The following is a 27,724-nucleotide window of genomic DNA, read 5'->3' as shown; positions in this document are numbered from 1 at the left end:
TCAGGATGGGTCCCCCACCACCAGGATCCAGCAGCGCTTCTCCAGGTACATTCTCTCCTCCGAATCCATTCGGCAAAAGGGCGGACAGCTCAACGCTGTCCCTTGCCCCCCCTCCGCTCCCCGGCTCCTAGGCGAAGCTGAAAAGCACCCCCACCGGCTGTCGCCAATTCCGGGGGGCTTCAGCAAGCCGCCCTTCGGCAGAGGACCCCTCCAGGGCCCCCTGGGGTCCTTACGGAGCCAGCCGGGGAGATGAGCGGCGGACAACACTTCCGTCGCCGTCAGGAACCGGAAGTCGTCTCACCAAATCCTTCCAATATGTTTTGAATTCCAACCAAAAAATCTTGAAAACATAAGGTTTCCTCATCTGCATATTGATACATATTTCCAAGAAGAGAAAAAGAAAAAAGAGGAGAAAGAAGGTAAAAAAGAGTCTAAAATCCACTGCCACTCTAGCCTTCAATGTCTCTTTTGTGTACAAGTTCTTTTAATTTTTTCAAAAAGGAAGGGTTCTATCTTTTTCTTTTCTTTTCCTTCCCTTGCCAAAATATTTCACAAAGGCACCTGCAAAAAAAACAATCCGTGCCCTTGGCTCCTTATCAGTCTCCACAAGTAAGCTGCAAACCTTCCAGTTACAGTCAGTAAAATCAAAGGAAAGAGAACAAAGGATACATTGTTTCAAAAAGGGGGAAAAAAACCAAGTTCTGGCTTCCGAGTGGCAGATTCAATTTTTTCCTATTTGTTTCAAGCTTATGGAAAGCAAAAGTCTTTAAATGTCTTTAATGAAGTTTAATAAGCAGTAGTAGGGAGGATTGTTAGAATAAAAAAAAGGTTTTAGTTCAGCCAAAAAATAAGGTAGCAAAGAATAGGAGAAAAAAAATCAATTAATTCACTTAAGAGGAGAAACGGGAAGCATTACAATCACTTCAATCCACAAAACATTGTTACAAAGAAAGAGGAAAAAAAAAGACTTTCTAAGGCAGTCCAATAAAGATAAATTTCGCCACTTTATTCTTTTGCTTAAAGGACTAATTTATCGTTTTTTAAAAGTTTCTTTGGGCAATCATTCTCAAAGAAAAAATCTCACCAGATGGACTCACTAATTTATCTCAACTTTGGCAACTGGAAGATTGGCAGACTTCAACTCCCAGGATCCCCCAGCCAGCTCAAGCCTGTAGGCCTAGTGTAGGCCTAGTCTGGTTTCACAACACCATCTCCTACACCTACCACTAGAACATCATTTAATGAAAGTCACTGTGGACGTACGTTGAAAATATCCAAGAATTCCACCTCTTTTCTCTGCTAAAGAGAACAGCCCCTTTAGCCGCAATTAGTCATCTATCATCTTTGATTTTTACATTTTCTCTCTAACCTGAAGCCCACCACATACTCACCTCTTGAGGGACTGAGGCTCCAACCCTTTCGGCATCTCTCCATCACTGTTGTCTGAGGAGGCTGTTGCTTCCGAATCTGATTCCGGAAAAATAAAATCAGACAAAGCCATTCCACCACCACCTCCTTCTGCCAGAGAGTTATAGACTTCACATAATGCTGCTGTGTGCATTTGCATCATTTCCTGGTGATGTTGATTAGGTGATCTCATCCAGGTTGGGCTCCCCAGCGATTTTCATTTCTGGATTCAAGGTCAAAATACAGGTAGTCCTTGATTTACGACCTCAACTGAGGCCAGAATTTCCATTGTTAAGTAAATTAGTTGCACCCAATTTTATGACTTTTGTCACAGTTGTTAAGAGAATCTCTGCTGTTGTTAAATTAATCCTGCGGTCTTTAAGCAAATCCAGCTTTCCTTATTGACTTTGCTTGCTGGATGCTGCCTGGGAAGCTCGTAAGTGGTGATCACACGACCCCAGGACACTGCAACTATTGTGAATACATGCCAGATGCCAAGCAACCAAATTTTGATCAGGTGACCATAGGGAATGATGTGCCAGTTTTAAGAGCAAGGACTAGTTGTAAGTCACATTTTTCAGTGCTGTTGTAACTTTGAACGGTCACTAAATGAATAGTTGTAAATCGAGGACTAACTATATTGCAATGACTCCCTTTTCAGACACTAAATATAGCTCCCTCTGCCTAGAAGTCCACTTTTTCTCAGCTTGGCTCTGCAAACTATCCTGTGAAGCAAACACGTCTATAAACCATGTTTACTGAACTATACACCATCCTAAGTATACCGTGACACTGCCTGAATTCTCAGATACCAAAATCTGCATTTAGTTACACTTCTAATTTGCATAATTCAGAACAAAGTATGCTTTGGAACAAGTCACTCATCCAATTTATTTATATCTCACTTTTTGCCAGCACCTTGCTCTCCTAACTGAGGTTATCAGAGATACCGCAACAGACCCATTTGCAACAAAATGAAGACGTCTCCAAAACAACATCAACATTCAATTTCTAGCCATTCATCTTTACAGAGACAGCTTTCAAATGAAGAATGTCATGGTCATTTATCCAATCTAGTCAAAATCACCAATGGGACTGAGCAGAAAGAAAAATGTAGATAAATTAGCATAATAGGGAGGCTTCACTGGGCAGCTAAAAACTCCCCCGGTAATTGGATATTAAAATAAAAAGGCAATGTCAGCCAAATATAAAATATAATACAGAAATAAAAGTGCTTAAGAATAACATGTCCTGGAGGAATCAAATATTAACAAGTAATCAGCAGCCGGATCCTCAAAAAACATAGCAATTAAATTTTTTACAAGCACCAATATAAAAAGTTGCTATGCACAGAAGAACTGGAAAAGAGGGACCACTCACACCAATTCAAAGGAGGGGAAAACAAGCCAGAAAAATTAACAACACAATGGTTCATGTATCTGTACATAAATAAATGTCCTTCTGCATGAAGAGAGATAGCAACTTCAACGTACTCTCCTAGGCTAGAATTTAGTTTTCCCTAGTTAATAGGGCTAGTAATTTTGGAAGTTGTAGTCCAGGGTTTCTCAATCTTATCAACTTTAAGAGGAATGGACTTCAACTCCCAGAACTGAAGTCCACTCCCCTTAAAGTTGCTAAGGGTGAGAAACACTGTTGTAGTCCATACTTTAGGAAAGAGATCAGGTTAGGGAAAGGCTCAGGATTAAACCTCAACCATGGATATCTATTTGTATGCTTGCTTATACAGGTTGTCCTCATTTAATGACTTGTTCAACAACCATTCGAAACATACAAGAAAGTCATAAAATAGGTACTTCCGTTGGCACCGTAGGCATTGAAGGACGTTCCTTTGGGAACGCCAGCCTCATGATCGCGTTTAAGCTGCTAGAACAGCGTAAATCAGCTGTCAAGCGGCTTGAAAACACTCTCCTCGGGAAAAGAGGGGGAGAAGAGCAGTCGGGCAAGGGTAGAGCTCCCCATAGACCCCCAGGAACAATTCTGGGGCTCGAAGGGTGAGAGCCCCCCAGCAGCCCGACAAGGCTCCGCATCTCGGGACACTTCTGCTGCAGTAGAAACAAAACGCCACGACCACACCTGCAATCAATGTTTTAATCTACAATTGAATAAGAAGCAGGCAGAGCAAAGACAGGAGCGATTATAATTGCAAGTATAAACTTTAACTCCGACGCAGTATCACTTCCTTCTATGAAGATTGAGGAGAACAAAGGGTAATAAAGATGGCGTCTGCAAGTCAAAGGGTGTGATCAAAGCAAAACTTAAAAGGAAAGTATTTGTTAAGTGTTTATTAACGTCGTTAAAAGACTCAAGAGCTCAAGATTAAAGAAAACAGTTTTGGTTTACTAATGAGCTATAAGATTTAACAAGTTTGGGGATTAAGTGGACTTTTTGGACTCAATAATTTGGTTGTTGGAAAGTGTGATTTGAATATTTGGAAATGCCTTCAAAACAAATCAAAATAAGTGCCTCTAAGAGTGCTGGAAGTCACCCGGCCCAGCCACCTAAATTGCAGTCTTTATTATCTTTAGCGGATACACAAACAGTGACATTTGAAACGCTCCAAGGCGCTTCAAAAGCACAAGCCTCGTTTTTGCAAGAAAAAAATTACATCTGCCCTTAAAGATGTGTCTGATGAAATGTCTGAAATTAAGGACTTAATTCAAACCCGCAATCAACAAATAAGAGAGGATATAGTGGATGCGTTTAAGGGTTTGTTTGCTTTTGTAACATCATTGGACAACAGGGTGGAAGAAATTACTCAGTCTAATGTGAATTTGGAGAATAAAGTTGATGAGATTCAAATCAAGATTGAAAAATCAGAGGCAGAAGTTACAATGATACAATACAGAGCGATGGAATTTGCTTTGAGAATAAGAGGCCTGAAAGAAGATAACCAAGAAAATTTGAAAGAAATCTTTGCAGAAGCTTTCGCTCAGTTAATTGGTGAACCAAAAGCAGAATATGATTGGCAGATTGAAAAAAAATATCGTGTTAATTCATGGATTGCCAGACAGAGACAACTACCAAGAGATATTGTAATCTACTTTGTTACCAGGAAAACAAGGAATGGAATATTACAAGCGACTTACGAAAGCAAACTATAGGTGGCAGGACAGGAGGTGGCAGTACTGAAGGAAATTGCTTTTAAAATATTGAGATCTAGAAAGGATTATGCATTCCTAGTTGATGAATTTAGAAATCGCCAGATACAGTATAAATGGGAGGCTGCAGCCGGATTGGTGGTGAATTATTTAGAAGAAAGATATCGTCTTAATTCAGTTTGGAAGGCAAAAGATTTTTACAATAATGTACTAAAGGATGGATATCCACCATCCCCAGGATAAATCCAAAAGAAGAATCAGAAAAATAACAGGATGTGAGATAGTAAAAAAGGTTATCCACTTAGGACTCTATATTACAATTTTAAATGGGAGATTACATAAGTATAATTATGACCATTATGGCACAAAATATAGATAGAGATGGATAAATGGGAGAACTTACAATAGTTTTTGCTGGGAAGGATAATAGTAGTAAAATGAAAGTTTTGTTTAAGTTTTTATTTTTTCTTTAAATGATACCAAGATTTTTTTTAAAAAGGGGAAAAAAGATGCAAATATGGAAGAATGGTAGAAAGGTATTGATAATTTTGTCTAATAATGATGGGAATATGGAAAAAGATTTGGGTAAGAAATGAAAAATTTATGCAAGATTAAAACTTGATAGAGTGTTTTTATAAGATGTTTTATAGACGGTCTTTAGATCTTAAAAAGTTAGCTTGTGTGTATCCCAATTTATAATTTGAATGTTGGAAATGTGATTGTGTTGATGCTATGTATTATTATGTATGGTGGATTTGTAAAGAAGCTAAAGCATTTTGGATAAAAATGGTGGATTATTTAAAATATTCTCAAAAAGAGGATAAAGTTCACTCTTCAGTTGTTTTTGCTAGGTATAATTACAGACTGTACAATTATAGAGACTAATTTGATTCTGAATTTGATAATGGCGACAAGATTGCTGGAAGAAGGAAGAATTGGTTACTATTCAAGATTGGACGTTAAAAGTAGTTAATTTAGCAGAGACAGCTAAAATTTCAGCATATTGGAAAGACTATTCAGAGGAGAAACACAAGTTGGAATGGAGAAGATGGATTGACTATATTCAAAATAAACATTGGACTAAGGAACTTCAATTAGATTATGAATGAATAAGGAATGTTACAGTTTATCCAAACTTAGCTTAATAAAAGGGGAGTTAAAGTACAAGAGGGAGGTAAGATGTTATAGTTAGTTAGCTTATGTTAGTGTATGGTTGTTAAATGTTTATACCCTTTATTTTGCTCTGGGAAGTTGGGGGGAGGGAGGGTTGGAAGGGTGGCAGGGTTGGGGTGGAGGGAGGGAAGGGGAAGGGGAAATATCTGTAAATTCTACTAAAACTTTTCAATAAAAAAAAAAGAAAGTCATAAAATAGGGCAAAACTCACTTAACAACTGTCTTGCTTAGCAAAAGAAAATTTGCACTCAATTGTGGTTGTAAGCTGAGGACTACCTATATTCAAGGATGTGTTTTGCAATATCTAACTATTAATAAATGCTATCGTCAGCCAGAATCAGAAAATCTACCACTGTGGATTTGCCCTGGTTTGATTCCATAATATTTAACAGCAAATAAAAGGTATCTTGGTACCTTTTGTGGAATATGGACCACTTTTATCCTTAAAAGATAAACTACAAATGATTATAAGGATGTCAGATTTGGTTAAGATTTATATATTTGATGTGAAATCCTTTAACCTGCCATATCATTGTTTTATTCTCTTCTGGCCTGAATAGGTGATGTTATACCCACAACAGCCAAATTAATATTATTAAGCCCCTTTAAAAAGAAAGAGGATATCCTCCCCCTTCTTGCAGCACCATAAAATGGAGGTTGTGAGCCTCACTTTACCTGAGGAGTCTTCATCCACATTCTCATACTGGAGCAGGCGATCAAGCAGGAAACTAGAAAGAGGAAACAGGTAGGAAAAAGCAGTGACTCAGACCTGATGCTTAATTGTTAGGAAGAGACCGAGGCGTTAAGCTGGTTCCAAAGATTTGCCGTTTTCCTGGGCCATCCTCTATTCCAGGACAGGCATCCAGCATCTAGCTGCAATTATTCTTTGGCAACAGAAAGATCTTTGTACATACAGGTAGTCCTTGACTTACAACAGTTCATTTAGTGAGCATTCAAAGTAACAATGGCACTGGAAAATGTGACTTATGACCATTTTCCATAGTTACTACAGCATCCCCATGGTCACATGATGAAAATTCAGATGCTTGCCAACTGATTCGTATTTATGACCTTTGCTGTGTCCCAGGGTCATGTGACCCCCTTTTGCGACTTTCTGACAAGCAAAGTCAACGAGGAAGCCAGATTCACTTAACATCCGGGTTACTAACTTAACAACTGAGGCAAGAAAGACTGTAAAATGGGGAAAAACTCACTTAACAAATGTCTCATTTAACAACAGAAATGTTGGGCTCAATTGTGGTCAAAAGTCGAGGACTGGACTGGGACCAGAATTTCTATTGCAAACATGGGGGTTGTTAAATGATCCACACCTGATTTTACAATGGTTTTACCACAGTTGTTGTTTTTTAATTAAACTTTTAAAATAAATTTTACAATTATCACCCCTCTTACCCTTCCCTCTTCCCACCCTCCCCCCGACCTCCCAGAGCAAAATACAGGGTATAAACATTTAACAACCATACGCTAACATAAGCTAACTAATTTTAACATGTTACTATTCTTGTGCTTTAGCTCCTCCTTTATTAAACTAACTTTGAATAAATTGTAACGTTCTTTATGCCTTCATTCATAAGCTAACTGGAATTTTTTAGTCCGGTATTTGTTTTGAATATAGTCAATCCATCTTCTCCAATCCAGCTTGTACTTCTCATCCGAATGGTCCTTCAAATACGCTGAAATTTTGGCCATCTCTGCTAAGTTTACTACTTTTAACGTCCATTCTTGGATAGTAGGCAACTCTTCCTTCTTCCAGTATTGCGCCACCAACAATCTTGCAGCCATCGTTAGGTTCAAGATCAGATTAGTCTCTATGACAGTACAGTCTGAAACTACGCCTAACAAAAACAACTGGGGTGTGAACTTTATCCTCTTTTTCAAAATATTTTGAATAACCCACCATATTTTTATCCAAAATGCTTTAACTTTTTTACAAGTCCACCAAATATGGTAGTACGTGGCACCAGCACAGTCACATCTCCAACATTTAGATTGTAGCTTTGGATACATACTGGCTAGCCTTTTTGGATCTAAATGCCATCTGTACAACATCTTGTAGAAATTCTCTCTCAAGTTCTGAGCTTGTATAAATTTTACATTTCTTACCCAAATCTCTTCCCATGTTTCCATCATTACTGGTTCTTCAAAATTTTGTGCCCATTTTATCATACAATCTTTAACTAATTCTGTTTCTGAGTCTATTTCTATCAATACATTATACAACCTTTTTATGTGCATTTGACCCTGATCCCTGATTTGTTTTATCAAGTTATCCTCATTTTGAATAATACTGGATTTCTGGTCTTTTTTCCATCTAGCCTGTAACTGACCATACTGGAACCAGGTTTGAATTACCCTTTCATCTCTTAGTGCATTCAAAAATTTCAACTGCAGTGCACCTCTATCCATACTAAGGAGTTCTGCATATGTAGTTAGATCTTGTTTTTGTTCTATACTTATATTCTCGATAGCATGTCTAGGCACCCCCCACATAGGTATTTTGTCGTTTAACCTATATTGATATTTTTTCCAAACACACAGTAAGGCATTCCTTAAAATATGACTTTTAAAGATATTGTCGGCCTTCTTGTCGTATATTAAATAAGCATGCCAATATACCAAATCATAACCCTCAATATTCAATATTCTATCCTCTGTTAGGTTAATCCAATCGCTAATTGTTGCTAAAACTGCTGCTTCATAGTATAATTTTAAGTTAGGCATTTTTAAGCCTCCTCTTTCACGTATATCTTGCATTATTTTAAGTTTTATTCTCGGTTTCTTTCCTGCCCAAACAAAGTTGTTAATACCTTTCTGCCATTCTTCCAGATTTGTGTCTTTTTTAAGTATTGGTATCATTTGAAACAACTGTTTTACCACAGTTGTTAAGCAAATCATTGCACTTGTGAAACCACCACTTCCTCCACTGACTTTGCTGGTCAGAAGCAGGCTGGAAAAGTCACAAATGATGGTCACGTGACCCAGGGATGCTGCAACCATCATAAATACGTCCTGGTTGCCAAGCAGCTACATTTTGATAATGTGACCATAGGGATGCTGCATCAGTCGTAAGTGTGAAGACCAGCTGTCACTCACTTTTTCAGTGCTATTAAAACTTTGACAGTTGTAGAAGGGAGGGGCTTGACGTCGCAACAACATGACATGCAATCTTGGGGCTCCAGGATTGCTGTCGATATCTCTGTTGCTGGACGATCCTTTTCGGATCTAAACCGTTCTGAAGGAACGGTGATAGTGAAGGGCATGTCCTGCTGATCTCAGATACATCGCAAAGCCCCTCCTTGATCCAGGAAAAAGCTCTTTTTGCCGGCTACAAGAGAAGCAGCCAATATGGCTGCAGAATGTTGGGACAAGCCCCTGAAACGGAAGCAGCACAGGAGAGACAGTGTGTCGAAATGGTGAGAAAAAATATTTATTATTAGAGAAGAGAAAACCCAAAAGACTCAGAATTAAAATAAAATTGAAGACAGAAGGAAACAAGCAGTGAATTTACCCTGGTTTAAAACTATTGTGTTATCTTTTTCACTTTAATTTTGTTTTTTATGGATGGACTTTTTACAAATGCCTCTTACTTTTAAACTGGACTGGTCTTTTTTTCCCCCTTCTTCCTCTATACTTTTCCCATTTTTTGTGGATTAAAAGCATCTTTCCTCGCAAGGCTCAGCCGGATCGTAATCTTTAAACAATTTTTTCCCCTCTTTCTGGAGAAAAACCCTTTCCGGAGTTCGGAGTTTAGAAAAGAGAGCCAAAAACAGAGGGAAAATATGTAAGACTGCCATCTAGTGGCTAGAGGTTTGGCAACATCTGATATTACAAAGCTATCAGCTTGGTTTACTGAAAGGGTCAATGGAAAAAACTTCACTGAATTTGTTTGAAACCTAGCAAAAGCCTTGGATATTTTAGTGGCAGTGTCTATAACTTGGAAAAATGGCACTATATGAAGAAGAAAAGGAACTAACATTGCAAAAAATTATGTTAGAAATTCAAAAACTCTTAATAACTACAGAGAGAATTGAAAAGAGTTTTGAATTTATAGATCAAAATACAAAATATCAAAATACAGAAAGTGTTATGGTTCTAAATACCATGCAGAAATAAATCATTGTCCAAGGCAAAACATCCTTAAAGGTCCAATTTATTCTACAGGCAAGTTAGCACCTCTATGGAAAAATTCCAACTCTGATGTACATCCTGAAATTCCACCCAGTTGAAAGTTCATGATCTATCCCCACACCCACAAATCCATCACATGTTCCAATCACCATCTTCCACGCTGGCATCTACACCCCTCTGCTTCCGGTCAGGTGTCGAGGTGCGGAGACAAAAGATGACCTTGGCTTCTATAAAAGAATGTCAACAATCCATTCTACAATCCTACTCCTTTCTATTCCCCCCTCCCAAATACTACACTATTGAAACAGCATAGAAAATTATAAGAAAGTGTGGCAGGCCAAAGATCCTAAAAAGAATATAACTACAGGCCTGACAGAAAGTACGGAGGGAAGAGTTGAGAATACTTATAAAACAACGATGAAATTTGAGGACAGAGTTCAAAAAATTACAGAGACATATGAAAGTGATAAGAAAATTGTTGACATTGACAGCAAATCGAGTGCCGACAGAAATGATAAGTGCGGAATACGGAAAGGAGAAATCGATGAACTGGAACTCTATCTCAGATGTCAAAACATAGATGAAGATACGGGAGAAAATTTGGCAGAAACAATGAGAGTAATTTCGGCAGAAGCACCAGTGATAACAAAAGTCAAGCAGATGAAAGGAACAGATGGAGGGTTTCGAATTCTTTTAAGATATCCAATGAACAACAAGTTGTCAAGAGAAGTCCACAGAAGACTTATCAAGAAAACACTTAGAATACAGATTCTACTAATGGTAAGAGATATTGGACTGCACTATTTCTGGAAGGATACAGGATGATGAAATGAAATGTCACAATAAAATTTAGTTAAATGTAGTTAAACTTTGAGTTGTATGTATAAGATAAAGTGATAATAGCTATAGTCAAATAAATGATCAATAATGATAATAAAGCATTTATATATACTAGATTGATAATATGAAATTTCATATAAACTGTAAGTGAGGATGATGGAGATGATGTTGAAGAGCCTTTTTATAAAAGATAAATAATTCTATATAGAATAGAATATAAAGATGTAATATCATTGGATGATTTCAGGATGATGTAATGAAACACCATAATATAAATTTACTTCAAATGTAATATGCCTCATATAAAAAGGATGTAATAATAGCTATGCTTAATGGAAGTTTAACAATTATAATAATTTGTATAAATGTATATTAAACCGATGATACTAATAATGGAAAAAACATGGAATTGAAAATTATTAGAGAATGTTATTAATGCTAAAATAATAGAATGATTTAGAATAGGATACAAAAAAATTCTTTATTATTGGATATATTGAAGATGATATAATGAATCATCATAATATAAATGGATACATATTTAGAATACCTTGTTTAAAATGGTGAAACAATAGTGATAATTAAACAAATGAAGTACAATAATAATGTATACAAAGATATTTGATTGACAATAAGTAATTTTTGATAAAGCTCAAGTGATGACTATGGAAAGGACGGAGGAAGATTTTATAACCAATCGACACACTGTATGTAGTTGAAGAGGTTTTTTGTTTTATGTTTTGCGTGTTTATGTTTGTTTGAAAATAAAAATGTTATATTAAAAAAAAACTTTGACAGTTGTTAAACAAATGGTTAAACGTCGGGGATTACCTGCACTAGCAAAGCCATTAATGTGAAGAAAACCAGCAACTGCAATCTGTAAATTTCAAGTGATATCCTCTATATCAGCACCCCACCACGTTTTGGGCACCAGGGACCAGTTCCGTGGAGAGATTTTTCTGTGGACTGGAGGGGAAGTGTTTTCACATGCTGCCTGCATCCCACAGATGGGCTTCGCTTGTTTGCACGGCCCAGTTTCTGGCATGCTATGACCTGGTGCCAGTCCACGGACCGCAGTTTGGGAACTCCTGCTCTATATGGCAGATCCAAGGTTCAAATCCACTTTTACCCCCATCCAGGCATTGCAACAGCCTGAGAGACATTCACTTCTCAACAGAGGAAGCAGTTGACCACTGTCAAGTAACACTGTAATGGAGCAATCTGGCCCTTTGCTTGCTAATAAGACCTTACAGTCACTATTGCAAATATTAACAAGGTTTGATCTTACTTTGTTTCCAAGCCCAGACTAGGTGGCTGCATATATATCAAAGAGATGTTATCCCTTCAACGGAGATGTTGTTGCTTCGTTTTTAATGTCTTTAAACCTGTTTTGACTCCTGATGGCCACCTGGACCACTCTGTGCAGGGATTTTTTGGCAGCATCTTTCAGAGGTGGTTTGCCACTGCCATCTGAGTGACTGGCCCAAGGTCACCCAGCTGGCTTTGCACCCTAGAGCAGGACTAGAACTCCCAGCCTCCCTGTTTCTAGTCTGGTGGCTTTAACTATTACGCCAGAGGTGTCCAATCTTGGCAATTCTAAGACCTGCTGCTGGCAGGGGAATTCTGGGAATTTAAGTCCATGGGTCTTGAAGTTGCCAAGGTTGGACATCCCTGTACTGCACCAACTATTTCTACCTATAACTCAAATGATTAAGCTGCCAATTTTAAGGACAAACATTCAAAAGGCGTTTGGATAAAATAAAATGACCAGTTAAACTTCTACCTGCCACCCGGCCATCGAAGACTCCAGACTCAAGTGGGAAAGGATGCTAATTCTGTCTTTCTGCCACTACATTCTAATTCTGATTGCACTCTTGGCAATTTCACATACCCTCTAGCCTTCCTCATCAAATCAGCTTACCTTTTATCCCGCGAAACTTTCAAGAGTTTTCTTTGTGCTTTTCTCAGTTCTTCTTGGAAACATTCTTGCTCCTGAGAATTTATTTAAAAAGGCTAAGTATAAGTAAGGAAATAGTATATTAAATAAATCTTCAGACCATTTTAAGTACTCCAAGAGTAATAACAATACATAGATATTTTAAAATGAGACATTATTAAAATCTGAACATGTTACAGGTATTAAAATTTAAATCTAAAATCTAAACAATACCATTAAAATCTCTGAACCTTTGCTACATAAAACTTTAAAATGGTTAAGAAAATAGAGTAGGGGATTTTAAAACATCTTGTCAGACTCCTAGGAAATAGAAGCACAACATAATTATTCATGTCAGGCAGAATCTACAACAGGTAGTCCTCAACTTTCATCCATTTGTTTAGTGACCATTCAGTTACACCGGCACTGAAAAAAAGTGACTGATGACTGTGTTTCACATTTACAACTGTGTTATGACCTAGGCTTCCTGATACAGTAAAAAACACACGCTTAGTCCCAAAAACCCTCTTTTTATTTCAAAGGCTGTGAATTATGTTCATTCACAGCCCGTAATGAGTCACAAATAATTTGTAAAGAGTCTGACAGTATTCTGCCAAAGTCTTTTGGGATAAGCACCCACCTTTATTTTCTTGAAGCGCTGCCAAAGACCTAATTGACAATTAGCTTGCAAGGCCACACAGAGCAAAAAGTCAAAATGGAGCTTCTGAATGTAAACCGACCAGCATGAACAAAGTTACTTCCTGCAAAGGCTCACGTGCCTTTGCTCCTCCTTTATGTCCTATGGGAGGGGCCAATCACCTCCAAGCCTTACTCCCGAGTTGCCCCTTTTGTCTTAACTGTTCTTGCCTGCTGGCAGCTCTGCGCACGCACGCACTGGGAACAGGCTCCCCCTGTTCCTCTGCCTCACTGTTGTCCAACTCTGGAGGCTCTGGAGGCAGCACATAACTCCCAGATGGCCCTGGCCCCCTCTCTGCCTCCGACGCAGAGCCCTCGTCTGAGCCTTCCCCAGACTCCAGGACTGGCCCATGTTCCTCCCCAACCTCCTCACTGTCCAACTCTGCTGCCAGCTCCACAGGCCGCCAGCGGACCACAAACTGTTGCAGCATGTCCCATGGTTCAAAATTCAGACACTTGGCAACTGGCTCATATTTATGATGGTTGCAGTGTCCCGGGGTCATATGATCACCTTTTGTGACATTTTGACAAGCATAGTCAAAGCAAGGATGTAAAATGAGGCAAAAGACATTTAACAACTGTCTTGCTTAGCAACAGAAATTTTGGGCTCAGTTGTGGTTGTGAGTCAAGGATTCCTTTCAACCTTGCTGCATTAACTGCAAAAGTTAACTCATTGGGTCACAAATTGGATAGTAGCTTGTTGTGGCCCAGCCGGTGCCGGTGCCGCTGCCACCAGACTCCGACAGCGAGGTGTCCTCTGAGTCGGCTCAAGAGGAGGTGGGGGACCCTGGACAGGGTTCCGACGCTGAGCAGGGCACAGAGAGGCTGGTTGGCCACCAGGGGGCGCTTGAGGCATGGAGCAGTGGTGAAAGCCAAAGGAAGGGGGCTCCTGATGTCATGCCTTGGAGCAGTGGAGAGGAGTCACAGGACAGTGAGTCAGACAGCAGTGAGCTATTAGATGCTCGTTACCGACCTGCTACCCGGCGTAAGGAGCAATTGAGCAATTACCGGAGGTAATGGCTCTCAGCTGCTGATCATTAGACTCCTCTCCAGACTAAAAAGGGACTGCTTGTGGACACACCCTTTGCAGGAATCAACTGATCATTGGAGTTGGAGAAGCTCAGATCTGTGTCGTACTTTGGCAGGCTGGATTGCTGCTAAAGGTTTTACCTGGATTACTGTCAATCTGTTCCCTGGACCTTGGCTGCTAAGGTGATTATCTGGAGCTTGGTAGCTGGATTGCTGCCAAGGGGTGTCGCTGTAGCTGGATTGCTGCCCAGAGTGCTATCTTGACCTTGGCAGGCTGGATTGCTGCCAAGGTGGAACCTGTATGTCAATAAACATCTTTGAAGAGACTTTGTGTCGGAGTGTCTTGGTATACAAGAGGAGGGGGTCAGAACAGTAGCTTGTAGGAGAAAATTCAATGTACTTCAAATATTCCCTCATATCAAGTAATGAGGATCAATAAATGTTTAACATACAACCAGCATTCCAATATATGTTTTATTTCACTTGTCCACATACACAGTCTCTCTAGGATCTGGAAAGATTAAGTGAATGCCAGGCGTCACACCAGACAGTTGCCACCCCTGGTTCATTCTTCCTCTTTGGAGGTTGATCCTCCCCCTCCATATAAATCACGCAAACAGGCACAGCAAAAATTGCAGCTTTTCAGAGCCATCAAGTATCAGCCAATTGCTAATAGTTTAAGTTTCAGTTCTTGGTCAGATTTTGTTTTCCTGCTCGAGTTGGCTCCCTTGTTCATTACTGGTAGTCCTCCACTTACGACCATAATGGAGCCTGCCCATTACGATTGTGAGTCATAGTGCAGGTCACCCAGGTGATCAGCTTGTTTTTCTAACTTTATTTTGCAGCAGTCATTAAGCGAATCCATTGTTCATTATGGGCCACTTTTTGACAAAAATAAAGTAAATGCCAGTTTGGGCAAAAATATATATAATAAAACATGGTCATATAACCATGGGTGCTGCAAATGGACATAAATGTGAACCAACTGCCAAGTACCCAACATGCTCTCATGTGACAACCCCCAAGAAACCAGAATCACTTTATAAGTAGCTTTGGGAAGGCCTGTCATAACTTCGAAGAGTCACTAAGCAACCACTCATAAATTGAGGACTATCTGCATCATCAATATACAGTAATATGATTGTTCATATTATCTTTTTACAGTATTGTTTTGTGAATTATTCCTTTATAGGCAGTGTAGGAAGTTATCACCCAGCCCTCTCCCAGAAAAATGTAGAATATTATATTTCCCTGGATGTGAAAAAGGGAGAAACACATTTTAAACACAAAGTAAATTCCTGCAGCTTCCTGCCCATCCCCACTTTGTCAATGGGCCATTAAGAAGGCCAAGCTAGTCCACTTTACATAATAAAGAGTTCTCCCCTTCAGCTCCAGGGGGATGGGATTAAGGCATGATAATATTGGCACTTTACTCAACTGACCACATGGCATCTGAGAAAGAACGTTGGTCTTACCTGAATGTGTCTTTTCTGGGGGGGAGAGGGAGCGGTCACATGCGGGTATTCTCAAAGCCTGATTGGTCCAAAGACTGAGAGCAAACTCTTAAATACTCCTGCCTTCCCATTCTTGAAGGCGAACTCCAGAACTGAAAAACAATAAACCCAAATCACAACCCGGGCACAAAACCACCTGGCCCTCCCCTGGGCCCACCACCAAGTAACAGGGCGGGCTGTGACCGCTCCCTCTCCCCCCCAGAAAAGACACGTTCAGGTATGTCAGGGGAAAAAACACCCTGTTAGAGACCGATGGACCGTGGCTGATTCCCTTCCGCATATCTCTTGAGATATTGAGAAAAATAAGTCTTTAAAAGTATTCTAATTAATAAACAAACTTTAATAATAAAATAAAACAGAAAATAACTAATTGGTTACATTTTGATAATGAAAAGCTTCGTTAGCCAAAGTTGGCTGCCGAACAAAGAAGAGAGGAATTTTGGAATGTGTAACGCGTGCGCAATAAATCACTTTCAGATAAGAACCTTTTTTTTTGTTTTATGACCTGCGCAATAAAGCTTTCTTAGTTTAACTCTTGAGTGTCAGTTTAGGCAGTTCAGGCCTAGCAAACCTTTTAACATCGTGACAAGGTAAGACCAACGTTCTTTTCCAGTGGAGGAGAGGGAGCGGTCACATGCGGGACATACCCAAGCTCGGTCCCAGGGAGGGAAAAAAACCAACAACTACGGCCCAAGGGGAGGATCCGCTACCACCCTCTATAGGACCCTTTGCCCAAACGACGCCTCCGCCGAGGCAAACGAGTCCAGCCGATAATGCCTGATGAAGGGAGTCGGGGATGCCCAAGTTGCCGCCCGACAAATATCCTCGAAGGGGGCCCTAGTGGCCCACGCCGCCGTGGTTGCCGCACTCCTAGTGGAATGGGCCGTTATGCCCGAGGGAACGGGCTGACTCAACGCCTCATAGGCCTCCACGATGGCGTCTCAACCAACGGCCAATGGTCGCCGAGGACACCCTGGTCCCCAGCGTCCGAGGTTGGAAAGAGACAAATAATGCCTCCGACCTACGGATCTCCGCGGTCCGTCAAAGGTAGATGCACAGAGCGCGACGCACGTCCAAATGGTGCCAAAGCCTCTCCCTATCATTGGAAGGACCCGGACAAAAATCCGGCAGGATGACGTCCTGTGCTCTGTGAAAGGGAGTGTTCACTTTCGGGAGGAAGGTAGGATCAAGACGAAGTACTACCCTATCCTGGTGAAAATGGCAAAGGTCCTCCTTGGATGAAAGAGCGCCCAGCTCTGAGATGCGCCTGGCCGAAGTAATTGCTACCAGAAAAACAACCTTAAGAGACAGAAGTCTGAGATGAACAGAACGAAACGGTTTGAATGGGGAACCCGTCAGAGCCCGGAGAACTAGGGGTAAATCCCAAGAGGGGAACCGATGAATAGGCGCAGGCCGGAGGTTAGCCGCCCCTTTCAGAAAGCGCTTGATCAGTGGAACTTGAGAAAGGGAGGAAGACCCCCCCACCCCCCCAAAACGGAAGACAAAGCTGTGACCTGCCGGCGCAGGGTGTTAACTGCCAACCCCTTTTCTAGACCCCCTTGCAGGAAGTCCACAACTTGCGGAATGGTCACCCCCTCAGGGGAAACACAAAGCGGCGCGCACCACCTGACGAAGGACGCCCAGGTGGAATTATAAATCCTCGTGGTCGACGGGCGCCTAGCCGCCTCGATGGTGTGAATGACACCGGCAGACAGGCTAGCCGCCCTCAAAAGTCTTCGTTCAATAACCAAGCGGCTAGATGGAGCCACTGAGGCTCCGGGTGAAGAAGGACCCCCTGCCGCAGAACCACCTCCTCCTGTGGAATCCTCCACGGCGGGGCCACCGAGAGCTGGACGAGGTCCGCGAACCAAGGCCTCCTGGGCCAATATGGGGCTACCACGATGACCCAAGCCTTCTCCACCATCACCTTCCTGATAGTCCCCGGGACCAGGGGAATGGGAGGGAAGGTATAGAGAAGGCCCGCCGGCCACCTGCTCCGGAGGGCGTCCGTGCCCTCCACAGACCGGGTTTGATACCGGGAGAAGAAGCGCGGCAGCTGCGAATTCGCCGGGGTAGCAAACAGATCCACCAGAGGAGTGCCGAACCTCTCGCAGACCCTCTGAAACAAGGCCGGGTGAAGCTGCCACTCGCCGTTGTCCAGAGTCGCTCGGCTCAACCAGTCCGCCTGGTGATTTGCCAGGCCGGAGATGTGTTCCGAGACCAAGGATGCCAGGTGTCTCTCTGCCCAGGCGCCGAGCCTGAGAGCCTCCAACCAGAGAGCCCGGGAATGGGTCCCCCCCTGACGGTTTATGTGGGCCTTGGCGCCCACATTGTCCGTCAGGAGGAGCACATGACAGCCCTCCACTGAGGTCCGGAAATGCTGCAGGGCCAGACGTGCCGCCTTTAACTCCAACCAATTTATATTGTGTCGGAGATCCGAGGCTGTCCACCCGCCCTGGGCTAGGCGTGAGCCTGCCAGGGCCCCCCAACCGAAGAGACTCGCGTCTGTGGTCACTGACACTCTGTCCGGCTCCCAGAAGGAACAACCCCTCTGAACTGCCGGGGACATCCACCACCTGAGGGAGGCTCGAACCCCCACAGAAGGGCGTAGAAGCCGAAGGGTGTTGCTCAGCCGTCCCCTCTGGAACGGAATGAGTTCACACTGAAGAGGCCGAAGATGAAGTCTGGCCCACAGAACTATCCCTATACAAGACACCATCTTGCCGAGCAACTGTGACAATGTGAGGACAGAAACTGACCGACTTGCGTGAACCTTTCTTGCCAGCTGTTGCAGACTTTTCTGCCGGTCCTGGGAAAGCCTGACCACCCCTGACTCGGAATCTATGAGGGTCCCCAGGTGAAGAATGCGCCTGGAGGGGGAGAGGTGACTCTTTGGAAAGTTGACCAAAAACCCCAAGGACTGAAGACACTGGATCGTGCGTCGTAGGTCCGAGACCGCCTGAGGTAGCAAACCTGCCTGGACCAGGACATCATCCAGGTAGCATTGGAGCCTCACCGGAATGGATCGGAGGTGAGCCACCAATGCCGCCAGAACTTTCATGAAAGTCCGGTGAGCCGACGCCAGCCCCAAGGGAAGTGCCCTGTACTGGTACTGGCAGTTCTCGTGGGAGAACCTTAGGAACCTGCGGTGAGCTGGGTGGATGGGAATATGAAGGTAGGCCTCCGTCAGTTCTACTGACGCCAAGAAGTCCCCCTTCCTGATGCCCTGAAGGATAGACTTGAGGGAGGACATCTTGAAGCGCCTGTACACCAGATATTGGTTCAGGCGCTTGAGGACTAGAATGGCTCTCCAGCCCCCCGAACTCTTCGGGACCACGAACAGATTGGAATAGTGGCCCCGACCCTGCTCTGGCGGGGGAACGACCTCCACCGCCCGAATGTCGAGCAGGTGAAGAATCGCCTGATCCATCAGGCGACGGCGCTCCAGGCTCCGAGACTGAGGGAACGACCTGAAGAGATCTGGGGGATGGAAAGAAACTCTAACCTGAGACCTAGCCGAACTGTGGATCTGACCCAAGGGTCTGACGTAATCGCGTCCCAGTGTTCCGCATAATGGGATAGGCTGCCGCCTATGGGACGACTCGGGTTCGAGTCATTTCCCTCTGCGGAAGGGATGACCGCCGCCGCCTCGAAAGTGCCACCGGGACTGTTGCTGATAACGGTTCCGGTCCTGGTAGGACGACCTAGAGAACTGCCTGTCCGACCTGAAAGAAGAGAAACGCTGATCACGGTCATAGTTAGAACCCCTATAAGACTGCCTACAATAGGGGTGAGTCCTAGTCTCGGATTTCTTGTCCTTGGACGGCAGGACCTTCTTTTTATCTTTATTCTCGACCAAGATGGGATCGACGGCCTCCCCAAACAAGTTTGGGCCCTTGAAGGGAGCAGCCGCCAAATCCCACTTGGCCTTGTTATCCATCTGCCAATTGCGAAGCCACAACAGACGGCGTGAGGTGACTGAGGTGGCCAGAGCGCTAGACGCAAAGTTAACCGTGTCCAGGGTCGCGTCCGCAGAAAACTGCGAGGCAGCCAAGATTTTAGTGAGATCCTGGTGGATCCGCTCATCCTGGATCGGGATGCGATCCTGGAGTTGGCGAAGCCACATAACCGTGGTGCGGTTGAAGTATGACGCCGCCGCTGCAGATTTAATGGCCCAGGCCGTGGCATTGACATTTTTACGCAAGGTAAGCTCTGTGCGCTTATCCTCGGGCTTTAACTTGTCGGCCGTGTCCCCTGATACCCCCGGTGAAGAAGCAACCAGAGTAGCTACAGGGGTGTCAATGTTAGGCAAATGAATGGCCTGTGCAAAGGCCTGTTCCACATTATAAAATCTGCGATCATTGCTCCCCAGATTAGAGAAAGTAGATGGCCGGGCCCACTGGTTGGTGAGTACCTCCATAAACAAAGGAGGAGCTGGAATTTCCTCCTTGTTAGTGGCCGTGTTGCAAAAAATAGCCATATCGGGGTCCCTAGGAGGGGGCACAGTGGGATCCCCAGTCCCAATTTTGGTAGTCTTCCTAGCCTTGTTCAGAAGCATCTTGAACATGGCTGGAGGAAAAAGGCCCAAGGAGCGAGGAGAATCAGGGGGCGCTGCATCCTCATCCTCCGAAAACCCCATGTCCTGGAGGTTCTCCTCCCCCAAGATTGACCCCTCACTAACCAGGGAGGGGGAGGGAGCCCTATAATGGGATCGGCCTGAACCCCCCTTTGACTTGGAGGAGTGAGAGCCCTTATCACGCTGGGCAATGCCCCGTGATATGGCAGAAGCAATGAGCTTTTGAATCCCTACAGGGAGATTCTCCAAGTCATCCAAGTCCTTATCAGAATGCCTGGGACACCATGGTGCCAGCCTACGGCCATAGTGGTAGTCCCCAGAGGTACCCTCTAGGGGGTCCTCAGAGCTACCCCTCCCCGAACCTGGGGAAACCGAAGGAGAAGGAGAATAACGCCCCCTTCGTCTAGAATGGCAGCGTGACCTGGCAGGGGAAGCCGAAGGAGAGGAAGGGCTGAACCCACTAGGAGAGGAACGTGCTGAAGCAGGCCTGAGTGGAGGTCTGGATCTGCTGGAGGAAATAGGCCCAGCAGCCCTGGCCTGTCGCTCAGCCCTGGCAAATGTCTTTTCCAAGGCCTTGTGCCTCCTGGCTTCCTCCCTTGTAGTGGTCCTTGAGGGCCGACTAGAGGCCAAGGGCCTGGCTGGGGGTTCCCTGGGTCCAGACACCTGCCCCAGCTCTCCACTCCCCGCCAAAGGGGCCTCCACCTGACCCTGGGGGATTTCCGACCCTTCCTCCATCGCCCCACTTACGTGTCCTGAAGCTCGGGGCGATGAAATTAGGCCTCTGTAGGTCCCGCCGGAACCTGGGCCTGAAGGAGCTGCTAGTAGATCGGGGCCTGCCGGCCTAGGCCTCCGCAAAATGGCCGCCCGGGCCAAGGCCTAGCACTGTGCACGTGGCCTCAGCCTCAAAATGGCCACCGGGTTAAACCGTGCGCTGGCGCCGATCTCGGAGCGCCGCAGAAAAGCCCTTCGCCCCCTCGGGAGATCCGGGGCCAAGGCAGCCTCCTAAAACCTCCTGGGGCCCCGCTCAGCAACGCGCACTCCCCCGCCGAGGGCTCGTGCCTCGCAGCTTTTAAATCAAGCGCTGCAGCCGCCTGGAGCAAAAACGGCGGCTCTGTAGGCATCTCGCGCACGCTCCAGCAATTATACAAAGTCCGGCTCTCCTCAGACGCAGCCGGGAGGCCCGGGCTCACTCACCAGCTGCCCAATGGAGCTTGGCACCCCCGCAGCCCCGGGGATCGGGCTAGAACTCCAGGCCCACGGAGGGGAGGAAGATTGCCCCACGAGCCCCCCCCCCCCCAAACCGCCTGAGGCAGAAAGGACTGTCCCTTTGGGCCACAGCTGAATTAATTTGGAATTTAAGTTACTAATTAAACCAAATTAACAATCCAATTTCCAAGACAAAATTTTTAAAAGATACCTTTCCTAAACAACCAATCTCAACAGTGCTTGGACCAATAGACTGAGAGGAAACTGGGCAAGAATGGGAAGGCAGGAGTATTTAAGAGTTTGCTCTCAGTCTTTGGACCAATCAGGCTTTGAGAATACCAGCATGTGACCGCTCCCTCTCCCCCACTGGAAAACTCTGAGAATTCAACCAAACCTGGACTCAGCCTAGAGATTTGCCCTTGCATGGGCCCATGTGAGTCTGACAACCAATCAGAATACATTTCTTACACAGGAACAGGAAACAGATAGGTGGGGCCGAACAGATTATAAAGAGCCCTGCAAGCCCTTCTTCACGCTCTTCTCTCCTCTTCCCTTCTCTTCTCCTCCACCAACATTGAAGCATGTGATCACCTTTTCTGTTCAGGACTCAGGACATGTGGTCCTGTCCACCATTAAAACCATCTTTCCAAGCAGCCTCCATGTCTCCAGTGTCTTTTTCCCCACTTGGAGCCAAACCCAGAAGGGCATTTCTTCCAACAGCAGAATTGCTGTTTTAAGAAAATAGCTCTTTAGTGTGATAATACTAATTGGCTATATTAAATGGAGATAAATTCTCCCCAAATTTTGGGGGCCTTGAAGGGGGGGGAGATAATCCCAGCAACCTACAAGGCAGATTAGTATTATTGTTCCTTTTATACCACTGCAAATTTGACAGACAAGGCTCTTCTGGCACTAAGTTGATTGCTTAGTGTTCCCTTAGCATATGATGTGAATCAGTCATTGTGGTTTGGAAAGCATGGTCTAGGACCCAAGTGGGCATCCTGTGGGACTAACCCCCTTTCTTGCAGTCTCCTCAAATTCTGTAGCCTGTTAGCTCAGTGTTTCTCAACTTTAGCAACTTTTAAGATGTGAATAAAATACAATTGCTGAGTTCACCTAACATGTGACACTTGAGCAAACAGTAATAGTTTACCAGGACGGTCAGCAAAGTAGTCAGTCATAAATTGTAGATGTGTATGTTACACACTGACCTGTAAAAACTAAAGTTAGTTGGATCTGACTAATTGCTGAATGGATGACGAGTAAAACTGTATGGAGACAGACAACTCTAAAACACATCCCAGAATAAGGCAAGTGTTAGATTCGGGCAACGAGAGGACAGACTCCAGACGATTGTGACAACAGCTCTTTATTAGTTAGGTAGAAGTGATCCAGCTCAGTACGGGGTCGTGCAGCTCCCCTTTTATGGGGATCTGGCAGACCTCCCGTCCAATCAGAACAACCCCTTGTTCCCGCCCTAGCGGCGGACCTGAGTGGAGACTACAGCAGTTTATGCAAATATCTAACACCCCTCCCCTCTTAGATGGAGTGTTCCTGTTAGTTACAAAGTCCTGTAAGTACGCGGGTTTCTGCCTTGCTCGGGTGGACCTGCGTAATTCGGGTTGCGCCTGAACGGGTGCTCGATCGGAGTGTTCTTTTTGTTCCTCCGTCCTGGTTGGGGATTGTTGATTCCCTTTACTCGGGGACTGCTCTGTTCTTACGCCGGCCTCTGGTTCCACCCTTGGTTCCGCTGTGCCGTAGTCATCTGCGATGGGTGTGTCGGTTTGTTGTGTCGGCAATCTCTCCGATGGTATAAGCTCTTCGTTAGGTGATCTTAGGTTGGAGTGTGTCAGGCAACCTCGGAGTTGGTCGATGTGTCTTTTCCAGTTCCTACCGTCTTCCTATTCTAACAAGTAGGAATGAGGCCCAGTGATGCCTATTACCTTTGCTGGAATCCACAGTGTTCCCCCTGCATAGTTGTGGGCATATACTGAATCCCCTATGCTAAAATTCAGAATTTTGCTCGTGGAGTCTGGGGGCGATGTGACAAGAGTAATTTGGGTGTAGCCGGTCTAGGTGAGACCTTAGTCGGCGACCCATGAGGAGTTCAGCGGGACTCCTTCCCGTCGTGGCGCTAGGGCTAATATGTTGAATTAGTAGATAATGGTCAACCCGTGTTTGCCAATCCCCCGGGCCCATCCTAGCGAGGGCCTCTTTTGCAGCTCGCACCATCCTTTCCGCCTGACCATTGGATGCTGGATGGAATGGTGCGACGAGGGCATGCCGAATTCCCTGACTTGCTAAATAGGATTCGAATTGCATGGCTGTGAACTGGGGCCCGTTGTCAGAGACTAGAAGATCGGGCAGGCCGTGCGTGGCGAAAAGTCGCCGTAGTACCTTGATGACCGCCTCTGCCGTGATCGAGGTCATCAGGACTACCTCCAATCACTTGGAGTATGCGTCCACAACTATTAAGAACGTCTGTTCCTGAACTGGCCCTGCGAAATCTATGTGTATTCGCGACCAGGGTGCCTGCGGTTTGTCCCACTCCGTAGCGGGTGCTTCGGGGGGGCTGGTCTGGATTCTTGGCACGGATTGCAAGAGCCACCCATTCCTCTATCTCCTTGTCCATGTTAGGCCACCAAACGCAGCTCCTTGCTAATGCTTTCATCCTTACGATCCCTGGATGCCCTACATGCAAAGCTTCTAATACATTCTTCCGCAGTTTGTGCGGTACAACAACTCGATCCCCCCACAATAAACAACCTTTCAAAACCGACAGCTCATCCCGCTTAGACCAAAACAGTTTGAATTCGGGTCCCACAATCCCTTTGGGCCACCCCCTCCATACCCAAGTTTGCACTTGTCTGATTACGTTGTCCTTAGCAGAAAACCTAGCAACGTCCACAGAAGATACTGGTCCTGTGTCCAAACAGTCAATCAAAAGGACCGGCATTTCTGGAGTGGGGTCGGCCAACAGTTCCGGTAACGGGCAGCGGCTGAGCGCGTCTGCGTGTCCCAACGTAGAACCCGGTCGGTGTACCAGTTTGTAGGAGTACGCAGCCAGGAAAACAGTCCACCTGGTCATGCGCGGGGAGAGGGAGACCGGTGTGGGTCGGTTTCCCGCCAGTAGACCCAGCAATGGTTTGTGGTCCGTCACAAGTTCAAAATCGCGGCCGTAGAGATATTCGTGAAAACGCTTGACTCCCGCCACAGCGGCTAACGCCTCTCTGTCCAGTTGGCTGTAGTTGCGTTCCGCCGAAGATAATGTCCTTGAGTAGAATGCGATGGGGGCTTCGTTTCCGTTTGGCATCCTGTGGCTGAGTACTGCGCCGACGCCAAAAGGTGAAGCATCACAAGTTAACACCAGCGGTAGGGTTTGGCTGTACTGGATTAGCAGGGAGTCGGCCGTCAGCAGGCGCTTGACTGCGGTGAAGGCGGTCGCCTCGGAGCGCCCCCAGGTCCATTTAGTGTTCTTCGCTAGAAGTCGGTGCAACGGTTCAGCAACGGTAGCTTTCTGTCTGAGAAAGACGCTGTAGAAGTTAAGAAGTCCGAGGAAGGCCTGCAACTCGGTCTGATTCCGTGGTGTGGGGGCGTCCTGAATTGCCTTAATTTTTTTCGATGTCGGGTGTATTCCCAGTCCATCGATCCTGTAACCCAGGAATTCTATGCTGGGCACGTTAATTTGGCATTTTTCCTTTTTCAGGCGGAAACCCTTTTCTCGAATTCTGGCCAAAACAATCCTAACACGCTTTAATAGTTGCTCCTCATTTGCAGCTGATACTAAGATGTCGTCGAAATAAGGGACGACTCCTGGTATGCCCTGCAAAAGCCGTTCCATGACGCTTTGGAACAATCCCGGAGCAATGCTTATGCCGAATTGTAAACGGTTGCATTTAAAAGCACCCCTGTGCGTCACTATGATTTGGGCCTCCGCCGTGGCGCTATCCACTGGCAGCTGCTGATAAGCTTGTGCCATGTCTAGTTTTGCAAAGATTTTTCCTGGCCCCAACGAGTGCAATAGGTGCTGTACTACGGGCACAGGATAAGCGCTCTGTTGGAGGGCGACATTAATTGTGCATTTATAGTCCGTGCAGATGCGGACTGACCCGTCTGGCTTAACCGGGGTCACGATTGGGGTTTCCCAGCGAGCGTGGTCCACTGGTTCGAGGATCCCTTGTTCTACCAGCTTATCAATTTCTTTATCAATTTTGGGTCGGAGCGCAAAAGGCACTCTCCTGGGCTTGAGTCTGATAGGCACCACATTTGGATCCAAATTGAATGAAATTGGTGTCCCCACATACTTACCAAGGCCGGGGCTGAACACATCCTCGAACTCCTTAAAAATTCCCTCGGCGCTGCTGTTACCCACGGCGTTGATGCCGGTGACTTCCGGCCTCGTGATGCACCCGGGTCTGTCTGGTTCCGGATTGGGGTGCGCTGTTCCCACGTTGCAGCGTTTCTGTTGATCTGTCTGCTGATTCCGAAGCTCTTGCCTCATCAAGTGCGATTTGTAGGTTTAAGTTGGGTTTGGCCAACAACCGTTTCTGCAAGGCATTGTCCCGTACTCCGCATATGAGGCGTGATAGAATGTGCTCATCCAGATCCCTAAATTCGCAATACGTTGCTGCTTTTCGGAGTGCTGCAACGTATTGGTTGATGGACTCGTCCGCCTTCTGGTTCCTCATGTTGAATTCGTGGCGGCGAACGTGGCGGGAAGGTTTTGGCGCGTAATGCGTCTGTAGTGTTTATTGTAGCGCCATCCATGTTACCGCCTGGATGGGGGTTGGCTCCGATAGATCCCTGGCCATCTCGAAGACCTCTCGACCGCAGTAGCTCAGGAACATATTCTTTTTCCGGGAGTCTGGTACTCCCATGAGATCGTTTGCCTCGAGGAAGCATTCGAATCTCAACATGTAGGATTCCCAATGTTCGGCTACTGGGTTGTACGGGGTTGGTGGAGCGTGCATCGCCATCTTGTCTTGCGTTTGAATTTGCCGCGCTGAGATGGCTGCCGGGATTTCCGCCGAAATCCGGGGCTGGATTGAATCCGTGGATTCTTACTAGTAGATCTTTGTCCTATCTGCCTCTCGATCCCACCTTCGTCGCCAGTGTTAGATTCGGGCAACGAGAGGACAGACTCCAGACGATTGTGACAACAGCTCTTTATTAGTTAGGTAGAAGTGATCCAGCTGAGTACGGGGTCGTGCAGCTCCCATTTTATGGGGATCTGGCAGACCTCCCGTCCAATCAGAACAACCCCTTGTTCCCGCCCTAGCGGCGGACCTGAGTGGAGACTACAGCAGTTTATGCAAATATCTAACAGCAAGGGCAAATTATTTCTGAGCTGCTCCCAACAAAACAACCTATATCAGTTTGTACCGCTTTACCGCCCTTTTTGTAATAATCCTTTTACAACGTTCACGTGGAAGGTCTTTTCTCTCTGATCACCCTCATCTCACCTGTCATCGCACCTAAATTTACTCAACATCCACACGTGTTGCCTTTCCTACCCAAATGTCAGAATCTCTTTAAATGTCTGGGAGGCATGCGATCAATATGATTTTTACCATTTATTCTTTCTTGTAAAACTCCCCTTATTATTCTCACCCACGCACCCCCATGCCCAGGTCTTCCTAAAATTTGCTCCCCCAACCCACCTCCTTTCTTTCTACCGGCACCAATTCCCTTTCACCCCTGATATTCCCGGCCGCTTACAAAAATCAGGAATTTGAGCCTCCTCTTTAAGGCTTTATAACACCTCTTGTAGCCCCCACCGCCCGGATCCGGCTCTCCTGCTCCATTCATGCCCAGCTGGGGAAGTAACGCGGAACAGGAACAGCGATTCAAAGCTGGAGTGGAAAAACTACATTTCCCGGCATGCTTCGGAAAGAGGGCACGTGGAGAGCTCAGAATTACGTCTCCCAGCATGCATTGTGAGGAAAAGCACTGAAGAGTCATGGTGAAATTCTTAACGTTCACCGTTCCTGCTTTATTTTGTATCCTACCCACGTTTGTTGAGAAACAGTAGTAGAACTGAGTTTAGCTTGGTAAAATATTTCCTGTCTTGCTTTCGTTG

At 45.2% G+C, this 27,724-nt stretch overlaps 1 protein-coding gene across 1 annotated transcript; it reads right to left on the bottom strand.

The window, feature by feature from the left end:
• Positions 1-9: 9 nt before the first annotated feature.
• On the bottom strand, positions 10-27,506 carry LOC309400332 (INO80 complex subunit E-like). Its single transcript, XM_081968748.1, has 5 exons — positions 27,364-27,506; positions 12,610-12,680; positions 6,375-6,427; positions 1,392-1,467; positions 10-364 (listed from the first exon to the last, which is right to left on the bottom strand). The coding sequence occupies exons 1-5, from the start codon at positions 27,451-27,453 to the stop codon at positions 361-363; spliced, it is 294 nt and encodes a 97-aa protein (XP_081824874.1). The 5' UTR covers positions 27,454-27,506; the 3' UTR covers positions 10-360.
• Between the last annotated feature and the right edge of the window lie 218 nt (positions 27,507-27,724).

This window comes from Natrix helvetica (assembly GCF_964273705.1).
Source record: "Natrix helvetica genome assembly, chromosome: W".
Classification (NCBI taxonomy): Eukaryota; Metazoa; Chordata; class Lepidosauria; order Squamata; family Natricidae; genus Natrix; species Natrix helvetica.
The sequence above is the reverse complement of the archived record's forward strand: the minus strand, read 5'-3'. Positions and strand labels throughout refer to the sequence as shown.

Excerpts from the sequence above, each read along its gene's own strand:
- LOC309400332 (XM_081968748.1), bottom strand. The coding sequence starts at position 27,453 with ATGAATGGAGCAGGAGAGCCGGATCCGGGCGGTGGGGGCTACAAGAGG. Across the intron at positions 12,681-27,363 it reads GGCTCAAATTCCTGATTTTT|GAGCAAGAATGTTTCCAAGA; the intron begins GTAAGCGGCCGG and ends ATAAATTCTCAG. Across the intron at positions 1,468-6,374 it reads TGTGGATGAAGACTCCTCAG|ATTCGGAAGCAACAGCCTCC; the intron begins GTAAAGTGAGGC and ends TTCCGGAATCAG.